We start from the raw sequence: 21,952 nt of genomic DNA, 5'->3' as shown, positions 1-21,952 counted from the left end.
TCCCCCTAACCCTAGAATTCCTTTAATAAAGTATATTGCAAAATGTATTAATGACACAACTACAGTCAGAAAATCAAGTTTTCCAAAAGTTTAGTTACGCTTTACGCAGTAGCAGACGTTAAGGGGTGAAGACTCGCGGCCTGCCTGTGCCCATACAAAACCTCTATGGGAACTTATATCGGTCTTTAGGAATCCTTAGGCCACTGACAGACACATAACAAGCTACATAGACATTGGCACACTACTCTGTTTCTGGAACGCCCTCGCCTTTCACAATGTAATTACAAGTCGTCTCACAGTCCTCGCGGCTTTGTTGACTTATCGCCTTGGTGAATATAGTCAGTCAGTTACCAAAGACATAAAGGAATAGGAACACTGACTGGTGTAAGGAAGTAACAGGTGGTCAGAGGCTGTGTATACAGGAGTGCCACATGATAGCGCTGTATACTATGCAGAGGAATGAGCTCCAAGGGCTGGTAAGCTGATGGTGTATTCATAGGAATACAAGGATTCACGTATAGGGGAAATCCATCCTAGTGCAGAAGGTAAGACATGCAAGGTGATTGTTTTATTTTACTATAGCACCAGCCTATTCCACAGAGCAGTACACAGAATGCAGTAATGTAAAGGTTATGTCGTCACAATACGGTGATCGCTGGAGATCTGAGAGTAGTGACCAAGGTTGGACTGGCCCAGTCACTTGCACATAAAGAATAGAAACAATGACGTTTGTAGCCCTTCGTCGTTGTTCTAAGAGAGGATCCAGAACATCAGACCTCATTAATGTTATGATATATTGTAGCGAGCGGAGTAGCCCTTGAACCTATGGGTTGGCCTACTGCCACAGTATCAACAGTATCAAGATAGTCGTGAATATGTTCACAGATCCAAAGTCTTTAAGCCTGTATGGATTTTATACTTCCATCTAATGGTCTGCGGTATAGCCAGTCCAGAAATCTTGTGCAAGCTCAACGTCACAGCGGCAAACCTATATATCTATCTACTAGGATATATTGGCCTAGGTAAGTGATACCAGCCTGACACGTACTTAACAAATCCTCCTGGAAGGTTCCTGAAAAATGCCACAAGAGCTGGCAAATCTCCTGGGCTGTTTGTATGCCGTTGGGGCACTTAATGTACCAGTCATGTCCGGTAAGAGAATGTGGACAGTACATTTACTGCCTACAAGGGGCATGCTGATGTCATGAAGGGGCATGGCTTTTTCCGAAACTTTTCATTGCCACAATCGCCCATCCAAATGTTGGCAAATATGAGCCTGATGTCCAGATTGTGTAGACAACACGTCATTGCCTGGAAGTCCTAGACTGTATACCCTGAATCCCAAGGACATGGATCCTATACTAATATACATGTACCCTCCACCTTTCGCCACCCTGAGGATATTATACCACTTTCTGAGGTCTGGAAGTCTTCTAGTTTGGTCTCCTGCCTTTGGATCATGTGTCCGACCAGGCTCTACTCCAAGGACAAGCATGAGAAGCGGAACTGGGATGGTCACATGATGACCGAAATGGAGCAATGGAAGATGTTGTGGACCAAAATCTTCAGAATTGTTGCAATTGGGTAGAAGTATGAGCGGAGGAACTCAACACCTATTGATCACTTATGATAAGCTTATATATGTGTTCCCTTATACAAAAAATAGTGAACAAACCCTTTAAGGGGTTAATTTTTACGTATACAGACCTAGGGATCCCTCGTTAAGGGGAGCCTGTCAAACAAATAATAATGGCTTTACTAGGTCTTAATAGTCTTCATATAAATTTCCCATTTCTTGTATATCTACGGTTCCTAAAGCTTTACCCAATTCCATGGGAACAGACAACAAACTCGGTGTAGTCGGGTTCTGTAGGAATATTGTCTTAAATTCTGTAATGAAATTTCCTAAGAGTTTCCTCCTTCTACCTAAACAAATGTCATTGTTGAGCAGAAGACCTACTACCTCATCCCTCCTTGGTGAAGAAATGAGAAGAGCGAGATGACAACTCTCTCGGTGTTCCTTGATGTTCCTGAAGCTACAAAGGATGAAGATACGCAGCAGGAGGAGACGTATCTTAAAGACAGGAATAGAAAAAAAATCTTCCTTGGACAAAAAGGTAAGCCTACGACATTTTATTTTTCCGTAATTATTTACCGGTCTCGTATCCAAGGCTTGAAGTCATTTTCTCTAAAGACCAGACTAAGGTCCCTTGCAGACGACCGTGGGCTAGGTCAGTGTGCAGTCTGGGTTTATCCCGGATAGACGCTGACCCATTCCATTCTATTGGACCATGCATGGTCCCGTGTCCGGGTTGCAAAACTCAGGACAGGTCCTAATCTTATCTGGTTTTGCAGATGCTTTCATAGCTCCATTGAATTAATGGGACCACGGAAACAAGGCCAGTGCATGGGCGACACATGGATGACATCAAGTCCACCACCATCTACAAGGGGCCGAATAATTTTGGTTTTAAAGCAGATCTGTCCTGTTCTAGGTTCACACTAGCGTTGTGCACTCATCACTCAAGTCCACCCTCTGGTGAACTATGGAGAGCCAACATACTTTTTCAGTGGTTACACAGGGACACTGGTGGACCCCATTATAGTTAAGGTGTTGGTGGGTGTCCGTCCTTTCAAAACCGAAAATCAGGGAGAGAAAAGTCCTCCATACAAAGAATTTCAATGGTTTCTGTGATGGAGTCTCCAATGGAGAGTCCGACCCACATGTGAACCTAGCCTGTAATGTTTTTGACAGAATATTACAGGAATTGGCCAAAACCTCACAAAAAATATTGTTCCATTTGGCTAATAGGAGCAATAAAACAACATGGTGGACGCATAGAGGAGTGGAGCACTCCCGTCTCTACCTCCACTGCTCCCATCACCAGTGATGGGCCACCACTGTATACTTTGTTAGTTGCTGAGTTTATAAGCCAAACAGAACATTTTGGGGCATTTTTTGGGGGCATTTGGGCAACCTTTTTTAAGAAGTCTCTTTGGAACCGCTCTTCTGACTTCCGAGAAGATGCTTCGAATGTTACTAAAAGCGAAAAACATTCTCTGTTTTTCTAAATAGTCCTTCTAGCTGAGGATGGTCAGCCATGGATTCCCCTTCCAGTCAGGAAGGTCTATCTCCAGATAGTCAATGACCCAACAAGGAACTATGAGCATCTTCCAGTTTCCGGAGTAGAGGAGTTCATCCGAGGGGTCACAGAGCTTGCTCTTGGAAAGAACAGCAAAGCTATCTTACATAATAAGGTAAGGAAGGAAATATTTGGAACATAGACATTGTTGTCCTAGAATTTATGACTGTCTATGGTTTCTCGAATTCCTTTTAAAAATGTAGAGTAGAGTAGTCTACAGATCGAGTAATAATGGGCACCATTTAGTAAGACTGGTGCTCTTGTTGGTGGGACATCTGCCAGAATTAGTGGGAGAGGTGCCAGATGCGGCCTCTTAAAATTTCTGTCAACATCTTGGAACGTCCTATGTATCAGAATCGAAATTTAAGCTAGCCCGAGGCCAACTGGTACATGGTAGTGAAAATATGGTGGTGTGCCAAAGATAAGCCAATTCCCCACCAATTTTCTGGCGTAGATAACAGTAAATTTTCCCTCCCTCCGATATCTTTACAATTGAACTTATCGCTCTTTGGAGGAACCCAAGAAGAAAAAGTTTAGTGATGGCCACTAATGTTTCTTGTCTTTGACAGGCAAGTGGTGTTCAAACCCCAGGAACTACCGGAGCTTTCAGAATAGGAGCAGAGTTCCTCCATCGGTGGTGTGGTGATGATAAAAGAATTTCGGTCTGTATGCCTCTACTTGCTTATGGTAAGTTCTGCAAGAGCTTTAGGAGAAGAGCTTTTATCATTGGAACTGAGTTGCCTCCATACGGTGAAAGGAACTACCTTGTCCATCAGCCATTTTGAACCCCATTGTGTGCATTTGGTGGAAGGGTGCTTGGGGGTTCGTATAATACTGAACAATGGCCATGTTATAGTCCTTCTCAAGCACAATGACTTCAGTCATTATATATAATATAAGGAGATAGAAAAGGAGGAGAGTATAGGATTTTGTCAGGACAAGGATTACTTTGGAGATTTTCCTTCTTGTATATGTCGATGTTGTATCAACCTTCAGAATGGGACATGGGTGGTGTTGTCTATGTCATACTTGCAGAATGGTATTGCTGATGCTCTACCACCAATGACTCTACATTTTACGATAGATGACGGGGTCGTATTACTTGGAGTTCAGACTATTGTTGAGTGGAGAATACAAAGAGACAGAGAGACTGTGTTCTGAACCCTGCTACATCTGAGATGTAGCAGGGTTCAGCACACTGTCAGCTCTGCTGCATCTCAGGTGTAGCAGGGTTCAGCACACTGTCAGCTCTGCTGCATCTCAGGTGTAGCAGGGTTCAGCACACTGTCAGCTCTGCTGCATCTCAGGTGTAGCAGGGTTCAGCACATAGTCAGCTATGCTACATCTGAGGGTGTAGCAGAGCTCAGCATGTGCTCAATGCTGCTACATTTCAGCGTTGAATGGCCGAATGCTGTACTCTGTATGGTATTCAGCCAATCAACGCTGGTCGATGCATTCCTATGGGAAAAAGTCAGCTCCCGCATATCACAAGCTGACAGGGATCCCGATGAGATAGTGGGGTAATAGAGGGACTTTGGTTTGTTAGATGCCCCCAGACTTGCTTCCCCTGCTGTCCCAGTTGCATTTCAGAGGTGTTGTCCTCATTTCCTCGGGTGTCATAGTGGACTTGGTGACCCTCCTGAGTCGAAGTGTGGCTTCCCCTGAAACAAAGCATTTTTCCCCATAGACTATAATAGGGTTCGATATTCATTCGAATAGTTGAATAATGAGGGGCTACTCGAAACGAATATCGAATTTCAAATATTTCACTGTTCGCTCATCTCTAATAATAATGTACAGCACCATAGAATTAATATAATAATGTACAGCACCATGGAATTAATATAATAATGTACAGAGCACCATGGAATTAATATAATTATGTACAGCACCATGGAATTAATATAATAATGTACAGAGCACCATGGAATTAATATAATTATGTACAGCACCATGGAATTAATATAATAATGAATAATAATAATAATAATAGTCAGCTCTGCTACATCTGAGGGTGTAGCAGAGCTCAGCGTGTGCTTAATGCTGCTACATTTCAGGCCCATTGATTTCAATGGTATCGCGTGCATACACATTGAAATGAATGGGCTCTGTTTTGAAGCGCTGTGTATACGTGCCTGAATGTGTGGCGTGTTACTCCGTGTGAACTGCCCCTAATGTTGCAACCCCATGTACTGTATACATCCTACTAATATTATAAATGTGATAAATGTGTTTGTGGGCAGATGCTAATATATATATATTTTTTATTTTTTATTTGGTTAATGAGTGTAATTATACAATTAATGACCGGCCATCTTGCTTAGCAATGTCACCACTCTAGTACGGTCAGAATGCTGCCACATAGCTATTACATAACCTATAAGACCGAGCCCCATTGCTGGTCCCATTAGCAGTTATCTGACATGGCATATACTTGGCTCCGGAAGGCTCCTGTATACAAGGGCTCTGCAGTGATGACACCGGGGCATCCGCTTTCCCGACGTTCCCAATGAGCTCTTTAGCTTTGGCATTTGTAAACATCTTCTCCTTGGCACGCTAATAACAATTAGAGGTGCTCATGGGAGAGATCTCACATCTATACAGCGACTTCCCACTGGTGCCTTGTATTGTACGTTCTCTCTTCTGACCCTTGCATGCCTACTGGGACCATCGCCCGCACTCCCATCACTCACTATCTGTCTATTTTTATTCGTTTCCTCCTTGTCGTCCGAGCGACCTCTCGCTACGTCTTCTCTTGTCTTATTTCATGACAGGAAGAACTGGGTGGCTACAGCAGCCGGAGGAAAAAACAGGGGCCGACTGGTGTATAGCGTACGGGGGCCCTGGCCTATGCTATTCAGACTATATATAAATACTCTGCCAGTCGGGCCTTGGCTTGGCGAGATCACACGCAATGTTATTGTATAGGATGGCACCTCCATTGTCTACTTACGTAATCTCTGGTTGGAGCGTTCGGCGGCCATCTATACTGTTATACAATATTGCATTGCTATGCCAAATGTATCCGGATATCAAGTATAGAACAGCGGAAGCTTCCGTGCACTTTCTGTCCAGTGACCTTTATGGAATCATTTTTATCCTACAGGATAGTCAACGGGTCGCTGATCTAGACGGTAATGGCATGGAAACAATGGAGGGCTCCATTGACGTCTATACAGTGCTGGCTGAGGTCCATTTGGCCCATTAGATAAAATGATTCTGGGGGTCACCATCCAAGGAAATAGACCGTTGTACCACAGGACAGGGAAATAGGACATAGGACAGGGGATAAGTGTTCTTTGGCTGGGGTCTCGATCACTGGGTCCCCAGCAACCAGAAGGATGAGGGACCTATTGTGTGACCGGTGCTCCATTCACTTCTATGGGGCCCATTGGAGGATCCTCCATTACTTTAGCACTGCATGTATATATTGTAGAGATGAGCGAATAGTATTCGAAGCTATAGTTTCGAATACCTCGCTCTATAGGAATGAATGGGCGCCGACGGCGATTCGGCTGCTTCCATTCATTCCTATGGGAGCGAGGTATTCGAAACTATAGCTTCGAATACTATTCGCTCATCTCTACAGTATATACCTCCACATGGAGGTGGCACTGGAAGCTCTCAGGGCCCGATGTAAAATTGGGACCCATCTATTACTTGTCACTTGCCATACTGTCTTCCTATTCTAAAGCAGGACCTTTGGGCCCCATACACATAAGAGTAAAGTTGGACCAACCTGACAATTTTTGTGGGTTTGGGCATTTATCTGGCACTGTTGCAAATATGGACTTTGCGTTACGGGTATGAGGGTGCGGAAACTTTCCTCCGACAGGTAACAAGGATTGAGAATATTAAAATTCATAATGACCAAGCCTTTATTTCAAGGGAGATTAGTCAAAATTGACTTGACGGGGCTTACAGGGTTAAAATATTCTAATGTAATTTAAAGATAGATCATCAATATCAGATTGATGGGGGTCAAACATTCGGCACTCCCTACTTATCAGCTGTTCTCAGAATGGAGCAGGAAACGGACAGCTCCGTTCTCTGTGTAGTGGCCAGATCAGGTACTGCAGGTCAGTTTTCATTCACTTGAGTGGGAGCTCTGCTGCTTGACTTGCAACCACAAAGAAAACGGGAGGAATGATGGCGTTACCATTTATCTCTTCAGAGCAATGACAACTCCCTCGTGGTTCATCTGTGACATAGATAAAGTGCTACAATGATGGCTCTTCTATCTGTATAGGCAATAATAAAGATCCTAGCACCAACTATAACAGGGCTCCCTAAAGCACCATGGCCCATGTGTGATGGCTACTTCTCCCACCCCCCGACCTAGTCTGCTTAGTGGAGCCCTTAGCATGTACATAGAGCTGCATTGTAAGCTTATGGATGATTTGTAGTCTTTTTGTCTTCATTAGACAGATACCATTGGATATTTGAAGCTGCTGGACTAACAACTATCTGTCCATACCGGATTTGGGATACCGAACATATGGGTCTGGCATTACCAGAAATGCTAGAAGATCTGGAGGTGACGTCTATATCTACCTATGGCTCTGATGGTGGTTTTATTAGATAAGTATATTAGTCAAGTCCATACTCCATACACAAGCAGGCTCAGTTTACAATGAAGAGGGGAGAAGGAGAGAGATATGAGACCGTCGACAGCATTAAATGAGTCCTTTCTGTCAGGTGAAGGCCGGATAGCCATTCCAGATCACCCAGCGGTGATGTGAAAGAGAACAGTATCTCTCTGCTTTGTGGAGCTCTCCTCTCCATAGACTTCTATTGTACAGATTTGATCAGCGGCAGAAAGAGGCAAATAAGTGAAGAAACCAGAATTTTTCTAACATGAAGCGTATTACAAAATTTGTTCCCTTTACCTGCACTAAGGATTTATGGAAAAACACATACAAGTTTAGTTCCACTTTAATGTGAAGAGGATAAACACAAATGGCGACTCGTCCAGAGAATAACATCTCCCCTCTTTTAGCTTACATTTGTCTCATGTGTTTTCTAGAACTACCCCATTATATGTGAATTGTCCGATTTCTATTTCTTAGAAGTCTCCCGACTTTTCAATTGTTGTGCTGCCAACTTACTGCAACCCGACTGGAATGCGACTAAGCAGTGATAACTGGAAGCAGATAGCAGATGTCATGAAGGTAAGGAAGGAGGGGGATGGCAATGAAATGGTTAAGCACAATAGTCTGAGCTGAGTGGTGATATCTACGGACAGGTGGATTGTACATGTTCATGATACTGTAAGTCAATAGGACCCTACATTGGATCCTTTGTGGAATTATGGGGGCGCATGTTCTGGTCATGTGATGGGCACAGAAGTGCAGTACAGGTATGAGATCTCTATCTTCGTTAGACATTAGAGGTGAGTGATCGGGATCGGATAAGATCGGATCGAGCAAATTTCACGATCAGGATCGGGATCGACCGAAAAATGATCGGAAATCGAATTGATCGACTCAACCCTAAAAGTGACTTTTCTCATCGAGAAGCATTGACTAGGGTTGAGCGATCAGGATCGGATTCCGATCGGTGATCGAGCAAATTTCACGATTGCGATCAGCTGGAAAATGATCGTAAATCGGATTTTAAAATCGATCCTAAAATCTCAAGATCGGCTCAGCCCTATTCCTTTCATTTCAGCGAAAGAACATGTTCCCATTTTTCCACCTTAAAGATCAAGGCTTGTCCTCCGGAGATGTGGACACGGACGCTTGGCCTGTGCGATACTTTGTAGCTGAGGACTTTGAGCTCTTCTGCGCCCAGTCGTTCTCGGCCAGTTTCGGATTATATGGTTTGTATATGTAGTGTATGCATGAGCACGTTAGCTGTTGTGGGACTACAAGTCCCAGAGTGCCTGCTTGCTCCTCTCTACCCATAGAAGTGAAAAGAGAGCTTGCTGGGAGTTGTAGTTCCACAGCAATTGGAGTGCCAAAGATTCCTGATCCCCGATATAATGTACAGTCCTATGAAAAAGTTTGGGCACCCCTATTAATCTTAATCATTTTTAGTTCTAAATATTTTGGTGTTTGCAACAGCCATTTCAGTTTGATATATCTAATAACTGATGGACACAGTAATATTTCAGGATTGAAATGAGGTTTATTGTACTAACAGAAAATGCGCAATATGCATTAAACCAAAATTTGACCGGTGCAAAAGTATGGGCACCCTTATCATTTTATTGATTTGAATACTCCTAACTACTTTTTACTGACTTACTGAAGCACATAATTGGTTTTGTAACCTCAGTGAGCTTTGACCTTCATAACCAGATGTATCCAATCATAAGAAAAGGTATTTAAGGTGGCCAATTGCAAGTTGATCTCCTATTTGAATCTCCTCTGAAGAGTGGCATCATGGGCTACTCAAAACAACTCTCAAATGATCTGAAAACAAAGATTGTTCAACATAGTTGTTCAGCGGAAGGATACAAAAAGTTGTCTCAGAGATTTAACCTGTCAGTTTCCACTGTGAGGAACATAGTAAGGAAATGGAAGACCACAGGGACAGTTCTTGTTAAGCCCAGAAGTGGCAGGCCAAGAAAAATATCAGAAAGGCAGAGAAGAAGAATGGTGAGAACAGTCAAGGACAATCCACAGACCACCTCCAAAGAGCTGCAGCATCATCTTGCTGCAGATGGTGTCACTGTGCATCGGTCAACTATACAGCGCACTTTGCACAAGGAGAAGCTGTATGGGAGAGTGATGAGAAAGAAGCCGTTTCTGCACGTACGCCACAAATAGAGTTGCCTGAGGTATGAAAAAGCACATTTGGACAAGGCAGCTTCATTTTGGAAACAAAAATTGAGTTGTTTGGTTATAAAAAAAAGGCGTTATGCATGGCGTCCAAAAAGAAACAGCATTCCAAGAAAAACACATGCTACCCACTGTAAAATTTGGTGGAGGTTCCATCATGCTTTGGGGCTGTGTGGCCAATGCCGGCACCGGGAATCTTGTTAAAGTTGAGAGTCGCATGGATTCCACTCAGTATCAGCAGATTCTTGAGAATAATGTTCAAGAATCAGTGACGAAGTTGAAGTTACGCCGGGGATGGATATTTCAGCAAGACAATGATCCAAAACACCGCTCCAAATCCTCAGGCATTCATGCAGAGGAACAATTACAATGTTCTGGAATGGCCATCCCAGTCCCCAGACCTGAATATCATTGAACATCTGTGGGATGATTTGAAGCGGGCTGTCCATGCTCGGCGACCATCTAACTTAACTGAACTTGAATTGTTTGTCCAAAATACCTTCATCCAGGATCCAGGAACTGATTAAAAGCTACAGGAAGCGACTAGAGGCTGTTATCTTTGCAAAAGGAGGATCTACTAAATATTAATGTCACTTTTCTGTTGAGGTGCCCATACTTTTGCACCGGTCAAATTTTGGTTTAATGCATATTGCGCATTTTCTGTTAGTACAATAAACCTCATTTCAATCCTGAAATATTACTGTGTCCATCAGTTATTAGATATATCAAACTGAAATGGCTGCTGCAAACACCAAAATATTTAGAACTAAAAATGATTAAGATTAATAGGGGTGCCCAAACTTTTTCATAGGACTGTATATATAGATTATATTGTGTGCCTAGATCAAGACTGTGTCTCGATTATATAGCAGGTATATAGATTGTATAGCTGAGCAAAAGTTTTAGGCGGCAGTGGTGCGCTGCAGACTTTATAGATTAGAATGTGTATTTATAGATTATATGTTGTACATGTAGATTATAAAGGTGTATCGTTTATACGACATGTATTACATGCTCTATTTTCATCTTTTGTGATTATTCTGCAATAAATGGGACGTAGTAGGAAACACCATTGTGTGAATGAGCCCCAAGGATGGATGATGGGAATCTGGTTTTATACTACAAGTTTCTGAGAGTTTGAATGAACATGCTGCCATCTGGTGGCCAAAATATTAATTACATGTTGCCATCTGGTGGCCAAAATATTAATTACATGCTGCCATCTGGTGGCAGAAACATTAAATACAAGTTTTGCACTTTATCACATTGAAGTGCTACATTATTGATGATTTGGGATACGTATCCCCTATCCACCCCTTAACCACTGCAGTACTGGGCTATACTGGTTCAGGACCAGACACATTTTCACATTTTTTTTGGTAAATGCAGTTTTGAGGGCTAAAACATATTTTTTCCCGCTCAGATTATATAAATAATTTTTGTGTCTTTTTTTCGGTGACACATTGGGCTTTATTTTTGTCTTATTTTTAGTTCTGCGTGTTTTTTTTATATATACATATATATATATATTCTTATGGTATTCTTATTCTTATGGTAGAGTTGGAAGGGACCTCAAGGGCCATCGGGTCCAACCCCCTGCAAGTGCATATAATATAATATATATATATATTTTCAATTCTTTTTCTCAAATTTTTTTATTTGCCTTTTTTTCATTTGTTATTTTTTTCCATTGTTTCCCCCATTAGATCATAAGAGACAATACTTTTTTTTTTTTTTTTTTCTGATTTTACCTGTAACTGAAGCATTTAGATTGTGAGCCCTATACGTAATTGACAATGTCTGATATGCGCTGCAGTATAGGATGGCGCTATATAAGTCAGCAAACTAAAATGTATAAATAATCCTATCAATTTCCTACATTAGCAATATAGTCAGATCTTCTGTGTCTTATTTTCCGATCTGCAGGTGAGAGGATCGGGAATCTATTAATTGTTACGCGGAGTAATGAGATCCTTATCAGGGTCCGCTCCCAGCTAGAAAGCCTGGCACGTGAAATCTGGTCGACGCCACCTTGTACTGGATCACGGGTTGTGGCCACCATCCTAAATAACCCAGCACTGTATGTAGAATGGTAGGTACTTGTTCATATTACAGTATTAGCAATAGTGGGGGCCGACTCAGAACCCCTGTGATCTAATGTTATCATATTGCAAATTATTCATTTCACGGCTTCTGAATCTTGAGGCCACGCCATATTCTTGATGGTCTCGGGACATCCTGAATTAGACAAGGCAGACTCAAGTATTCCTGGAATGATCTATCAGAATATTTCCGGAATAGATACTTACCAACCAGCTCCTTTAATATGGCAGTGCCAGCATGGAGAAGCCAAGTGTTGTGCCAGCTGGGGCTCCATAGCTGGTACTGGGCATGCTGGTCTAATATCCAAGACAAGTTTTACTCATAACTAGAGTTTTTTTTTATAGATAGGTTCCTAGGAACCCTGACAGTGTTCTACACTATGTTTTATAGATAGGTTCCTAGGATCCCTGACAGTGTTCTACACTATGTTTTATAGATAGGTTCCTAGGAGCCCTGACAGTGTTCTACACTATGTTTTATAGATAGGTTCCTAGGAGCCCTGACAGTGTCATACACTATGTTTTATAGATAGGTTCCTAGGAGCCCTGACAGTGTTCTACACTATGTTTTATAGATAGGTTCCTAGGAGCCCTGACAGTGTTCTACACTATGTTTTATAGATAGGTCCCTAGGAGCCCTGACAGTGTCATACACTATGTTTTATAGATAGGTTCCTAGGAGCCCTGACAGTATTCTACACTATGTTTTATAGATAGGTCCCTAGGAGCCCTGACAGTGTCATACACTATGTTTTATAGATAGGTTCCTAGGAGCCCTGACAGTGTTCTACACTATGTTTTATAGATAGGTTCCTAGGAGCCCTGACAGTATTCTACACTACGTTTTATAGATATGTTCCTAGGAGTCCTGACAGTGTCATACACTATGTTTTATAGATAGGTTCCTAGGAGCCCTGACAGTATTCTACACTATGTTTTATAGATAGGTCCCTAGGAGTCCTGACAGTATTCTACACTATGTTTTATAGATAGGTTCCTAGGAGTCCTGACAGTGTTCTACACTATGTTTTATAGATAGGTTCCTAGGAGTCCTGACAGTGTTCTACACTATGTTTTATAGATAGGTTCCTAGGATGCCTGACAGTATTCTACACTATGTTTTATAGATAGGTTCCTAGGAGTCCTGACAGTGTTCTACACTATGTTTTATAGATAGGTTCCTAGGAGCCCTGACAGTGTCCTACACTATGTGTTATAGATAGGTTCCTAGGAGCCCTGACAGTGTCATACACTATGTTTTATAGATAGGTTCCTAGGAGCCCTGACAGTATTCTACACTATGTTTTATAGATAGGTTCCTAGGAGCCCTGACAGTGTTCTACACTATGTTTTATAGATAGGTTCCTAGGAGCCCTGACAGTGTCATACACTATGTTTTATAGATAGGTTCCTAGGAGCCCTGACAGTGTTCTACACTATATTTTATAGGTAGGTTCCTAGGAGCCCTGACAGTATTCTACACTATGTATTATAGATAGGTTCCTAGGAGCCCTGACAGTATTCTACACTATGTTTTATAGATAGGTTTCTAGGAGCCCTGACAGTGTTCTACACTATGTATTATAGATAGGTTCCTAGGAGTCCTCACAGTGTTCTACACTATGTTTTATAGATAGGTTCCTAGGAGCCCTGACAGTATTCTACACTATGTTTTATAGATAGGTTCCTAGGAGCCCTGACAGTGTCATACACTATGTTTTATAGATAGGTTCCTAGGAGCCCTGACAGTATTCTACACTATGTTTTATAGATAGGTTCCTAGGAGCCCTGACAGTGTTCTACACTATGTTTTATAGATAGGTTCCTAGGAGCCCTGACAGTGTCATACACTATGTTTTATAGATAGGTTCCTAGGAGCCCTGACAGTGTTCTACACTATATTTTATAGGTAGGTTCCTAGGAGCCCTGACAGTATTCTACACTATGTTTTATAGATAGGTTCCTAGGAGTCCTGACAGTGTTCTACACTATGTTTTATAGATAGGTTCCTAGGAGTCCTGACAGTGTTATACACTATGTTTTATAGATAGGTTCCTAGGAGCCCTGACAGTGTTGTACACTATGTTTTATAGATAGGTTCCTAGGAGCCCTGACAGTGTTCTACACTATGTTTTATAGATAAGTTCCTAGGAGCCCTGACAGTATTCTACACTATGCGACCTCTACACAGTATTCTGGGGCTCAGAGTGGAGGTCGCAGCTGGTGAGCAGTGGTTTATGTATATGCTTCACATTTTGTCCTATGTAGGTTGGCTTATGTAATACTGGCATGTGTGTGTAACTTTACATTGGTTCTGTTACCTGATATGCTTTTACTATATAGTGGTGATGTGGGTATGATCTTTGCAATGCTACAGATATTTTTCAATTAAGTGCCCTAATCTTGTAATATTGTGGGCAATAGGAGCCTATTTACATTTATATACACAAAATACTGGGCCTCTCTATACACACCTTTATTGTGGCTGTTCTCATCCTCTACACCACTAGCAGATTATACACCTGCTGGAGCTGCTCAGTCCAGTGCGACCTCCACTCTTGTTGTGTGTTTTTAAATGTTTTTATGTGTTTGTTTTCCTGATACCAATATTTTTTACAATTAAAAACATTTTTGTAACAATAAATTTAGATTTAAAATCAAAAGAATTTTTTGTGTCATTTATACATTGATACTTAGTTGGTACTATGTATTATAGATAGGTTCCTAGGAGCCCTGACAGTGTTCTACACTATGTTTTATAGAGAGATTCCTAGGAGCCCTGACAGGGCTCTACACTATGTTTTATAGATAGGTTCCTAGGAGCCCTGACAGTGTTCTACACTATGTTTTATAGATAGGTTCCTAGGAGCCCTGACAGTGTTCTACACTATGTTTTATAGATAGGTTCCTAGGAGCCCTGACAGTGTTCTACACTATGTTTTATAGATAGGTTCCTAGGAGCCCTGACAGTGTTCTACACTATGTTTTATAGATAGGTTCCTAGGAGCCCTGACAGTGTCCTACACTATGTGTTATAGATAGGTTCCTAGGAGCTCTGACAGTGTTCTACACTATGTTTTATAGATAGGTTCCTAGGAGCCCTGACAGTGTTCTACACTATGTTTTATAGATAGGTTCCTAGGAGCCCTGACAGTGTCCTACACTATGTGTTATAGATAGGTTCCTAGGAGCCCTGACAGTATCCTACACTATGTTTTATAGATAGGTTCCTAGGAGCCCTGACAGTGTCCTACACTATGTTTTATAGATAGGTTCCTAGGAGCCCTGACAGTGTCCTACACTATGTATTATAGATAGGTTCCTAGGAGCCCTGACAGTGTTCTACACTATATTTTATAGGTAGGTTCCTAGGAGCCCTGACAGTATTCTACACTATGTATTATAGATAGGTTCCTAGGAGCCCTGACAGTATTCTACACTATGTTTTATAGATAGGTTTCTAGGAGCCCTGACAGTGTTCTACACTATGTATTATAGATAGGTTCCTAGGAGTCCTCACAGTGTTCTACACTATGTTTTATAGATAGGTTCCTAGGAGCCCTGACAGTATTCTACACTATGTTTTATAGATAGGTTCCTAGGAGCCCTGACAGTGTCATACACTATGTTTTATAGATAGGTTCCTAGGAGCCCTGACAGTATTCTACACTATGTTTTATAGATAGGTTCCTAGGAGCCCTGACAGTGTTCTACACTATGTTTTATAGATAGGTTCCTAGGAGCCCTGACAGTGTCATACACTATGTTTTATAGATAGGTTCCTAGGAGCCCTGACAGTGTCATACACTATGTTTTATAGATAGGTTCCTAGGAGCCCTGACAGTGTTCTACACTATATTTTATAGGTAGGTTCCTAGGAGCCCTGACAGTATTCTACACTATGTTTTATAGATAGGTTCCTAGGAGTCCTGACAGTGTTCTACACTATGTTTTATAGATAGGTTCCTAGGAGTCCTGACAGTGTTATACACTATGTTTTATAGATAGGTTCCTAGGAGCCCTGACAGTGTTGTACACTATGTTTTATAGATAGGTTCCTAGGAGCCCTGACAGTGTTCTACACTATGTTTTATAGATAAGTTCCTAGGAGCCCTGACAGTATTCTACACTATGCGACCTCTACACAGTATTCTGGGGCTCAGAGTGGAGGTCGCAGCTGGTGAGCAGTGGTTTATGTATATGCTTCACATTTTGTCCTATGTAGGTTGGCTTATGTAATACTGGCATGTGTGTGTAACTTTACATTGGTTCTGTTACCTGATATGCTTTTACTATATAGTGGTGATGTGGGTATGATCTTTGCAATGCTACAGATATTTTTCAATTAAGTGCCCTAATCTTGTAATATTGTGGGCAATAGGAGCCTATTTACATTTATATACACAAAATACTGGGCCTCTCTATACACACCTTTATTGTGGCTGTTCTCATCCTCTACACCACTAGCAGATTATACACCTGCTGGAGCTGCTCAGTCCAGTGCGACCTCCACTCTTGTTGTGTGTTTTTAAATGTTTTTATGTGTTTGTTTTCCTGATACCAATATTTTTTACAATTAAAAACATTTTTGTAACAATAAATTTAGATTTAAAATCAAAAGAATTTTTTGTGTCATTTATACATTGATACTTAGTTGGTACTATGTATTATAGATAGGTTCCTAGGAGCCCTGACAGTGTTCTACACTATGTTTTATAGAGAGATTCCTAGGAGCCCTGACAGGGCTCTACACTATGTTTTATAGATAGGTTCCTAGGAGCCCTGACAGTGTTCTACACTATGTTTTATAGATAGGTTCCTAGGAGCCCTGACAGTGTTCTACACTATGTTTTATAGATAGGTTCCTAGGAGCCCTGACAGTGTTCTACACTATGTTTTATAGATAGGTTCCTAGGAGCCCTGACAGTGTTCTACACTATGTTTTATAGATAGGTTCCTAGGAGCCCTGACAGTGTCCTACACTATGTGTTATAGATAGGTTCCTAGGAGCTCTGACAGTGTTCTACACTATGTTTTATAGATAGGTTCCTAGGAGCCCTGACAGTGTTCTACACTATGTTTTATAGATAGGTTCCTAGGAGCCCTGACAGTGTCCTACACTATGTGTTATAGATAGGTTCCTAGGAGCCCTGACAGTATCCTACACTATGTTTTATAGATAGGTTCCTAGGAGCCCTGACAGTGTCCTACACTATGTTTTATAGATAGGTTCCTAGGAGCCCTGACAGTGTCCTACACTATGTATTATAGATAGGTTCCTAGGAGCCCTGACAGTGTTCTACACTATATTTTATAGGTAGGTTCCTAGGAGCCCTGACAGTATTCTACACTATGTATTATAGATAGGTTCCTAGGAGCCCTGACAGTATTCTACACTATGTTTTATAGATAGGTTTCTAGGAGCCCTGACAGTGTTCTACACTATGTATTATAGATAGGTTCCTAGGAGTCCTCACAGTGTTCTACACTATGTTTTATAGATAGGTTCCTAGGAGCCCTGACAGTATTCTACACTATGTTTTATAGATAGGTTCCTAGGAGCCCTGACAGTGTCATACACTATGTTTTATAGATAGGTTCCTAGGAGCCCTGACAGTATTCTACACTATGTTTTATAGATAGGTTCCTAGGAGCCCTGACAGTGTTCTACACTATGTTTTATAGATAGGTTCCTAGGAGCCCTGACAGTGTCATACACTATGTTTTATAGATAGGTTCCTAGGAGCCCTGACAGTATTCTACACTATGTTTTATAGATAGGTTCCTAGGAGCCCTGACAGTGTTCTACACTATGTTTTATAGATAGGTTCCTAGGAGCCCTGACAGTGTCATACACTATGTTTTATAGATAGGTTCCTAGGAGCCCTGACAGTGTTCTACACTATATTTTATAGGTAGGTTCCTAGGAGCCCTGACAGTATTCTACACTATGTTTTATAGATAGGTTCCTAGGAGCCCTGACAGTGTTGTACACTATGTTTTATAGATAGGTTCCTAGGAGCCCTGACAGTGTTCTACACTATGTTTTATAGATAAGTTCCTAGGAGCCCTGACAGTATTCTACACTATGCGACCTCTACACAGTATTCTGGGGCTCAGAGTGGAGGTCGCAGCTGGTGAGCAGTGGTTTATGTATATGCTTCACATTTTGTCCTATGTAGGTTGGCTTATGTAATACTGGCATGTGTGTGTAACTTTACATTGGTTCTGTTACCTGATATGCTTTTACTATATAGTGGTGATGTGGGTATGATCTTTGCAATGCTACAGATATTTTTCAATTAAGTGCCCTAATCTTGTAATATTGTGGGCAATAGGAGCCTATTTACATTTATATACACAAAATACTGGGCCTCTCTATACACACCTTTATTGTGGCTGTTCTCATCCTCTACACCACTAGCAGATTATACACCTGCTGGAGCTGCTCAGTCCAGTGCGACCTCCACTCTTGTTGTGTGTTTTTAAATGTTTTTATGTGTTTGTTTTCCTGATACCAATATTTTTTACAATTAAAAACATTTTTGTAACAATAAATTTAGATTTAAAATCAAAAGAATTTTTTGTGTTATTTATACATTGATACTTAGTTGGTACTATGTATTATAGATAGGTTCCTAGGAGCCCTGACAGTGTTCTACACTATGTTTTATAGAGAGATTCCTAGGAGCCCTGACAGGGCTCTACACTATGTTTTATAGATAGGTTCCTAGGAGCCCTGACAGTGTTCTACACTATGTTTTATAGATAGGTTCCTAGGAGCCCTGACAGTGTTCTACACTATGTTTTATAGATAGGTTCCTAGGAGCCCTGACAGTGTTCTACACTATGTTTTATAGATAGGTTCCTAGGAGCCCTGACAGTGTTCTACACTATGTTTTATAGATAGGTTCCTAGGAGCCCTGACAGTGTCCTACACTATGTGTTATAGATAGGTTCCTAGGAGCTCTGACAGTGTTCTACACTATGTTTTATAGATAGGTTCCTAGGAGCCCTGACAGTGTTCTACACTATGTTTTATAGATAGGTTCCTAGGAGCCCTGACAGTGTCCTACACTATGTGTTATAGATAGGTTCCTAGGAGCCCTGACAGTATCCTACACTATGTTTTATAGATAGGTTCCTAGGAGCCCTGACAGTGTCCTACACTATGTTTTATAGATAGGTTCCTAGGAGCCCTGACAGTGTCCTACACTATGTATTATAGATAGGTTCCTAGGAGCCCTGACAGTGTTCTACACTATATTTTATAGGTAGGTTCCTAGGAGCCCTGACAGTATTCTACACTATGTATTATAGATAGGTTCCTAGGAGCCCTGACAGTATTCTACACTATGTTTTATAGATAGGTTTCTAGGAGCCCTGACAGTGTTCTACACTATGTATTATAGATAGGTTCCTAGGAGTCCTCACAGTGTTCTACACTATGTTTTATAGATAGGTTCCTAGGAGCCCTGACAGTATTCTACACTATGTTTTATAGATAGGTTCCTAGGAGCCCTGACAGTGTCATACACTATGTTTTATAGATAGGTTCCTAGGAGCCCTGACAGTGTTCTACACTATGTTTTATAGATAGGTTCCTAGGAGCCCTGACAGTGTTCTACACTATGTTTTATAGATAGGTTCCTAGGAGCCCTGACAGGGCTCTACACTATGTTTTATAGATAGGTTCCTAGGAGCCCTGACAGGGCTCTACACTATGTTTTATAGAGAGATTCCTAGGAGCCCTGACAGGGCTCTACACTATGTTTTATAGATAGGTTCCTAGGAGCCCTGACAGTGTTCTACACTATGTTTTATAGATAGGTTCCTAGGAGCCCTGACAGTGTTCTACACTATGTTTTATAGATAGGTTCCTAGGAGCCCTGACAGTGTTCTACACTATGTTTTATAGATAGGTTCCTAGGAGCCCTGACAGTGTTCTACACTATGTTTTATAGATAGGTTCCTAGGAGCCCTGACAGTGTCCTACACTATGTGTTATAGATAGGTTCCTAGGAGCTCTGACAGTGTTCTACACTATGTTTTATAGATAGGTTCCTAGGAGCCCTGACAGTGTTCTACACTATGTTTTATAGATAGGTTCCTAGGAGCCCTGACAGTGTCCTACACTATGTGTTATAGATAGGTTCCTAGGAGCCCTGACAGTATCCTACACTATGTTTTATAGATAGGTTCCTAGGAGCCCTGACAGTGTCCTACACTATGTATTATAGATAGGTTCCTAGGAGCCCTGACAGTGTCCTACACTATGTATTATAGATAGGTTCCTAGGAGCCCTGACAGTGTCCTACACTATGTGTTATAGATAGGTTCCTAGGAGCCCTGACAGTGTTCTATACTATGTATTATAGATAGGTTCCTAGGAGCCCTGACAGTGTCCTACACTATGTATTATAGATAGGTTCCTAGGAGCCCTGACAGTGTCCTACACTATGTATTATAGATAGGTTCCTAGGAGCCCTGACAGTGTTCTATACTATGTTTTATAGTATTATAGTATTGCTGTTCTGTGTTCTTCTCCTCTGTTAATGCTTTCTGCAGACACTGAACATGCAGGGATTCCTCAAGGCCTGAGTTAGTTAGATTTTCCAACATATCTGTATACACTGCAGAATGTGATGGCGCTATACCAAGAGAAATGAGTAATAAGAAACATTGGAGATTTCGGATTCGCCTAGCACTCAGTTTCCATAATGATTGTTTTTGCCCATATAGGAAGGACAGCGTGCAGATGGCAGTAAGACGTCTCATGATCATCAGAGAAAAAATAAGGGAGAAGCTGAGACTACTGGAGACCTTAAAATCTTGGGATCATCTCACCAAGCAGATCGGTCTGTTTGCTTATACAGGTTTAACAGGTAAGTCGCTATATGGGGTTTATGGAGTTAATATGTTAGATATTGATGTATCTCATTGACATGCCAGCAGTGTCTTTAGTGGCAGAAATTTCCTTACAGTCTCCTGTTTAAAGGGGTCAACCAAAATAAGTAAAACAGCGCCACACCTGTCCACAGGTTATGTGTGGTACTGCAAATCAGTCCAATTCACTACAAGAGATGATGAGTCCTATTATTAGATATTGGGGTCACAATAACAGATTCTATTGATATAGTCCATGGAGCAGAAAATAAAACACTGTGTATTTTTGTGATTTCTTTTTCTCCTGACAGTGACTCAGGTGGATCTCCTGGCTAGGAAGAAGCACATTTATATACTTCCACATGGGCAGATGAATGTCTCCGCCCTCAACGCAAATAATCTGGATTATGTCACACAGTCTATACATGATGTCACCGTCAACGAAAATTAGTTTCCAGCAGAGAACTGCATGGCGGTCTATGATGCCACAAGACCAAGAGGAGAAGACCCCTTATTAGACCCCTTTGGTTAATGGGGATCTCCAGGATTACAAAATGGATACCCCGTCCTGAGGATAGGTCATCAAAATCCGACTCAAAATCCATCTCAAAATCTGCCTGTAATCTGCCTCCCATTCATTTGAATGATTTTTTTTTTCGTTATGCAGGCGGATTCTGAACTTCCAGTGAAATGTATGGGAGGCTGAAAATACACCGCTGAATTTGGCCTGGAATTTGTCAATATCCTCCTACAGAATTTGGCACTCTTCGTCAAATTCCATTTCAATTTCTGCATCAAAATTTGCCTTGGCTTTTGTCAATCAGAAAAAATCTGCTTAAAATTTTCGACGCATAAGTTTTTCTGCTTGTCAAATTTAGTGTGAAATTCCTACACCCCCTTACTGGTGGCCATGCCTGGTATTACAGCTCAGTTCTGTTCACTCAATTGGACCCATAGTCCTGCGCACAATCACTACTATAAGTACAGAACTGTGGTGTAAATACCGGGGTAGCAGGGGTAGCAGCTGACAAAGGGC

At 41.5% G+C, this 21,952-nt stretch overlaps 1 protein-coding gene across 1 annotated transcript; it reads left to right on the top strand.

Annotated features, from left to right (window-relative positions):
- The first annotated feature begins 1,999 nt into the window (after positions 1–1,999).
- Positions 2,000–21,367, top strand: LOC142204779 (aspartate aminotransferase, cytoplasmic-like). Its single transcript, XM_075276100.1, has 9 exons — positions 2,000–2,117; positions 3,077–3,258; positions 3,713–3,830; positions 7,568–7,680; positions 8,213–8,314; positions 8,814–8,964; positions 11,855–12,020; positions 20,773–20,915; positions 21,228–21,367. The coding sequence occupies exons 1-9, from the start codon at positions 2,000–2,002 to the stop codon at positions 21,365–21,367; spliced, it is 1,233 nt and encodes a 410-aa protein (XP_075132201.1).
- Positions 21,368–21,952: the final 585 nt, after the last annotated feature.

Source organism: Leptodactylus fuscus, chromosome 5, assembly GCF_031893055.1.
Source record: "Leptodactylus fuscus isolate aLepFus1 chromosome 5, aLepFus1.hap2, whole genome shotgun sequence".
In the NCBI taxonomy this organism is placed as follows: Eukaryota; Metazoa; Chordata; class Amphibia; order Anura; family Leptodactylidae; genus Leptodactylus; species Leptodactylus fuscus.
The sequence above is the reverse complement of the archived record's forward strand: the minus strand, read 5'-3'. Positions and strand labels throughout refer to the sequence as shown.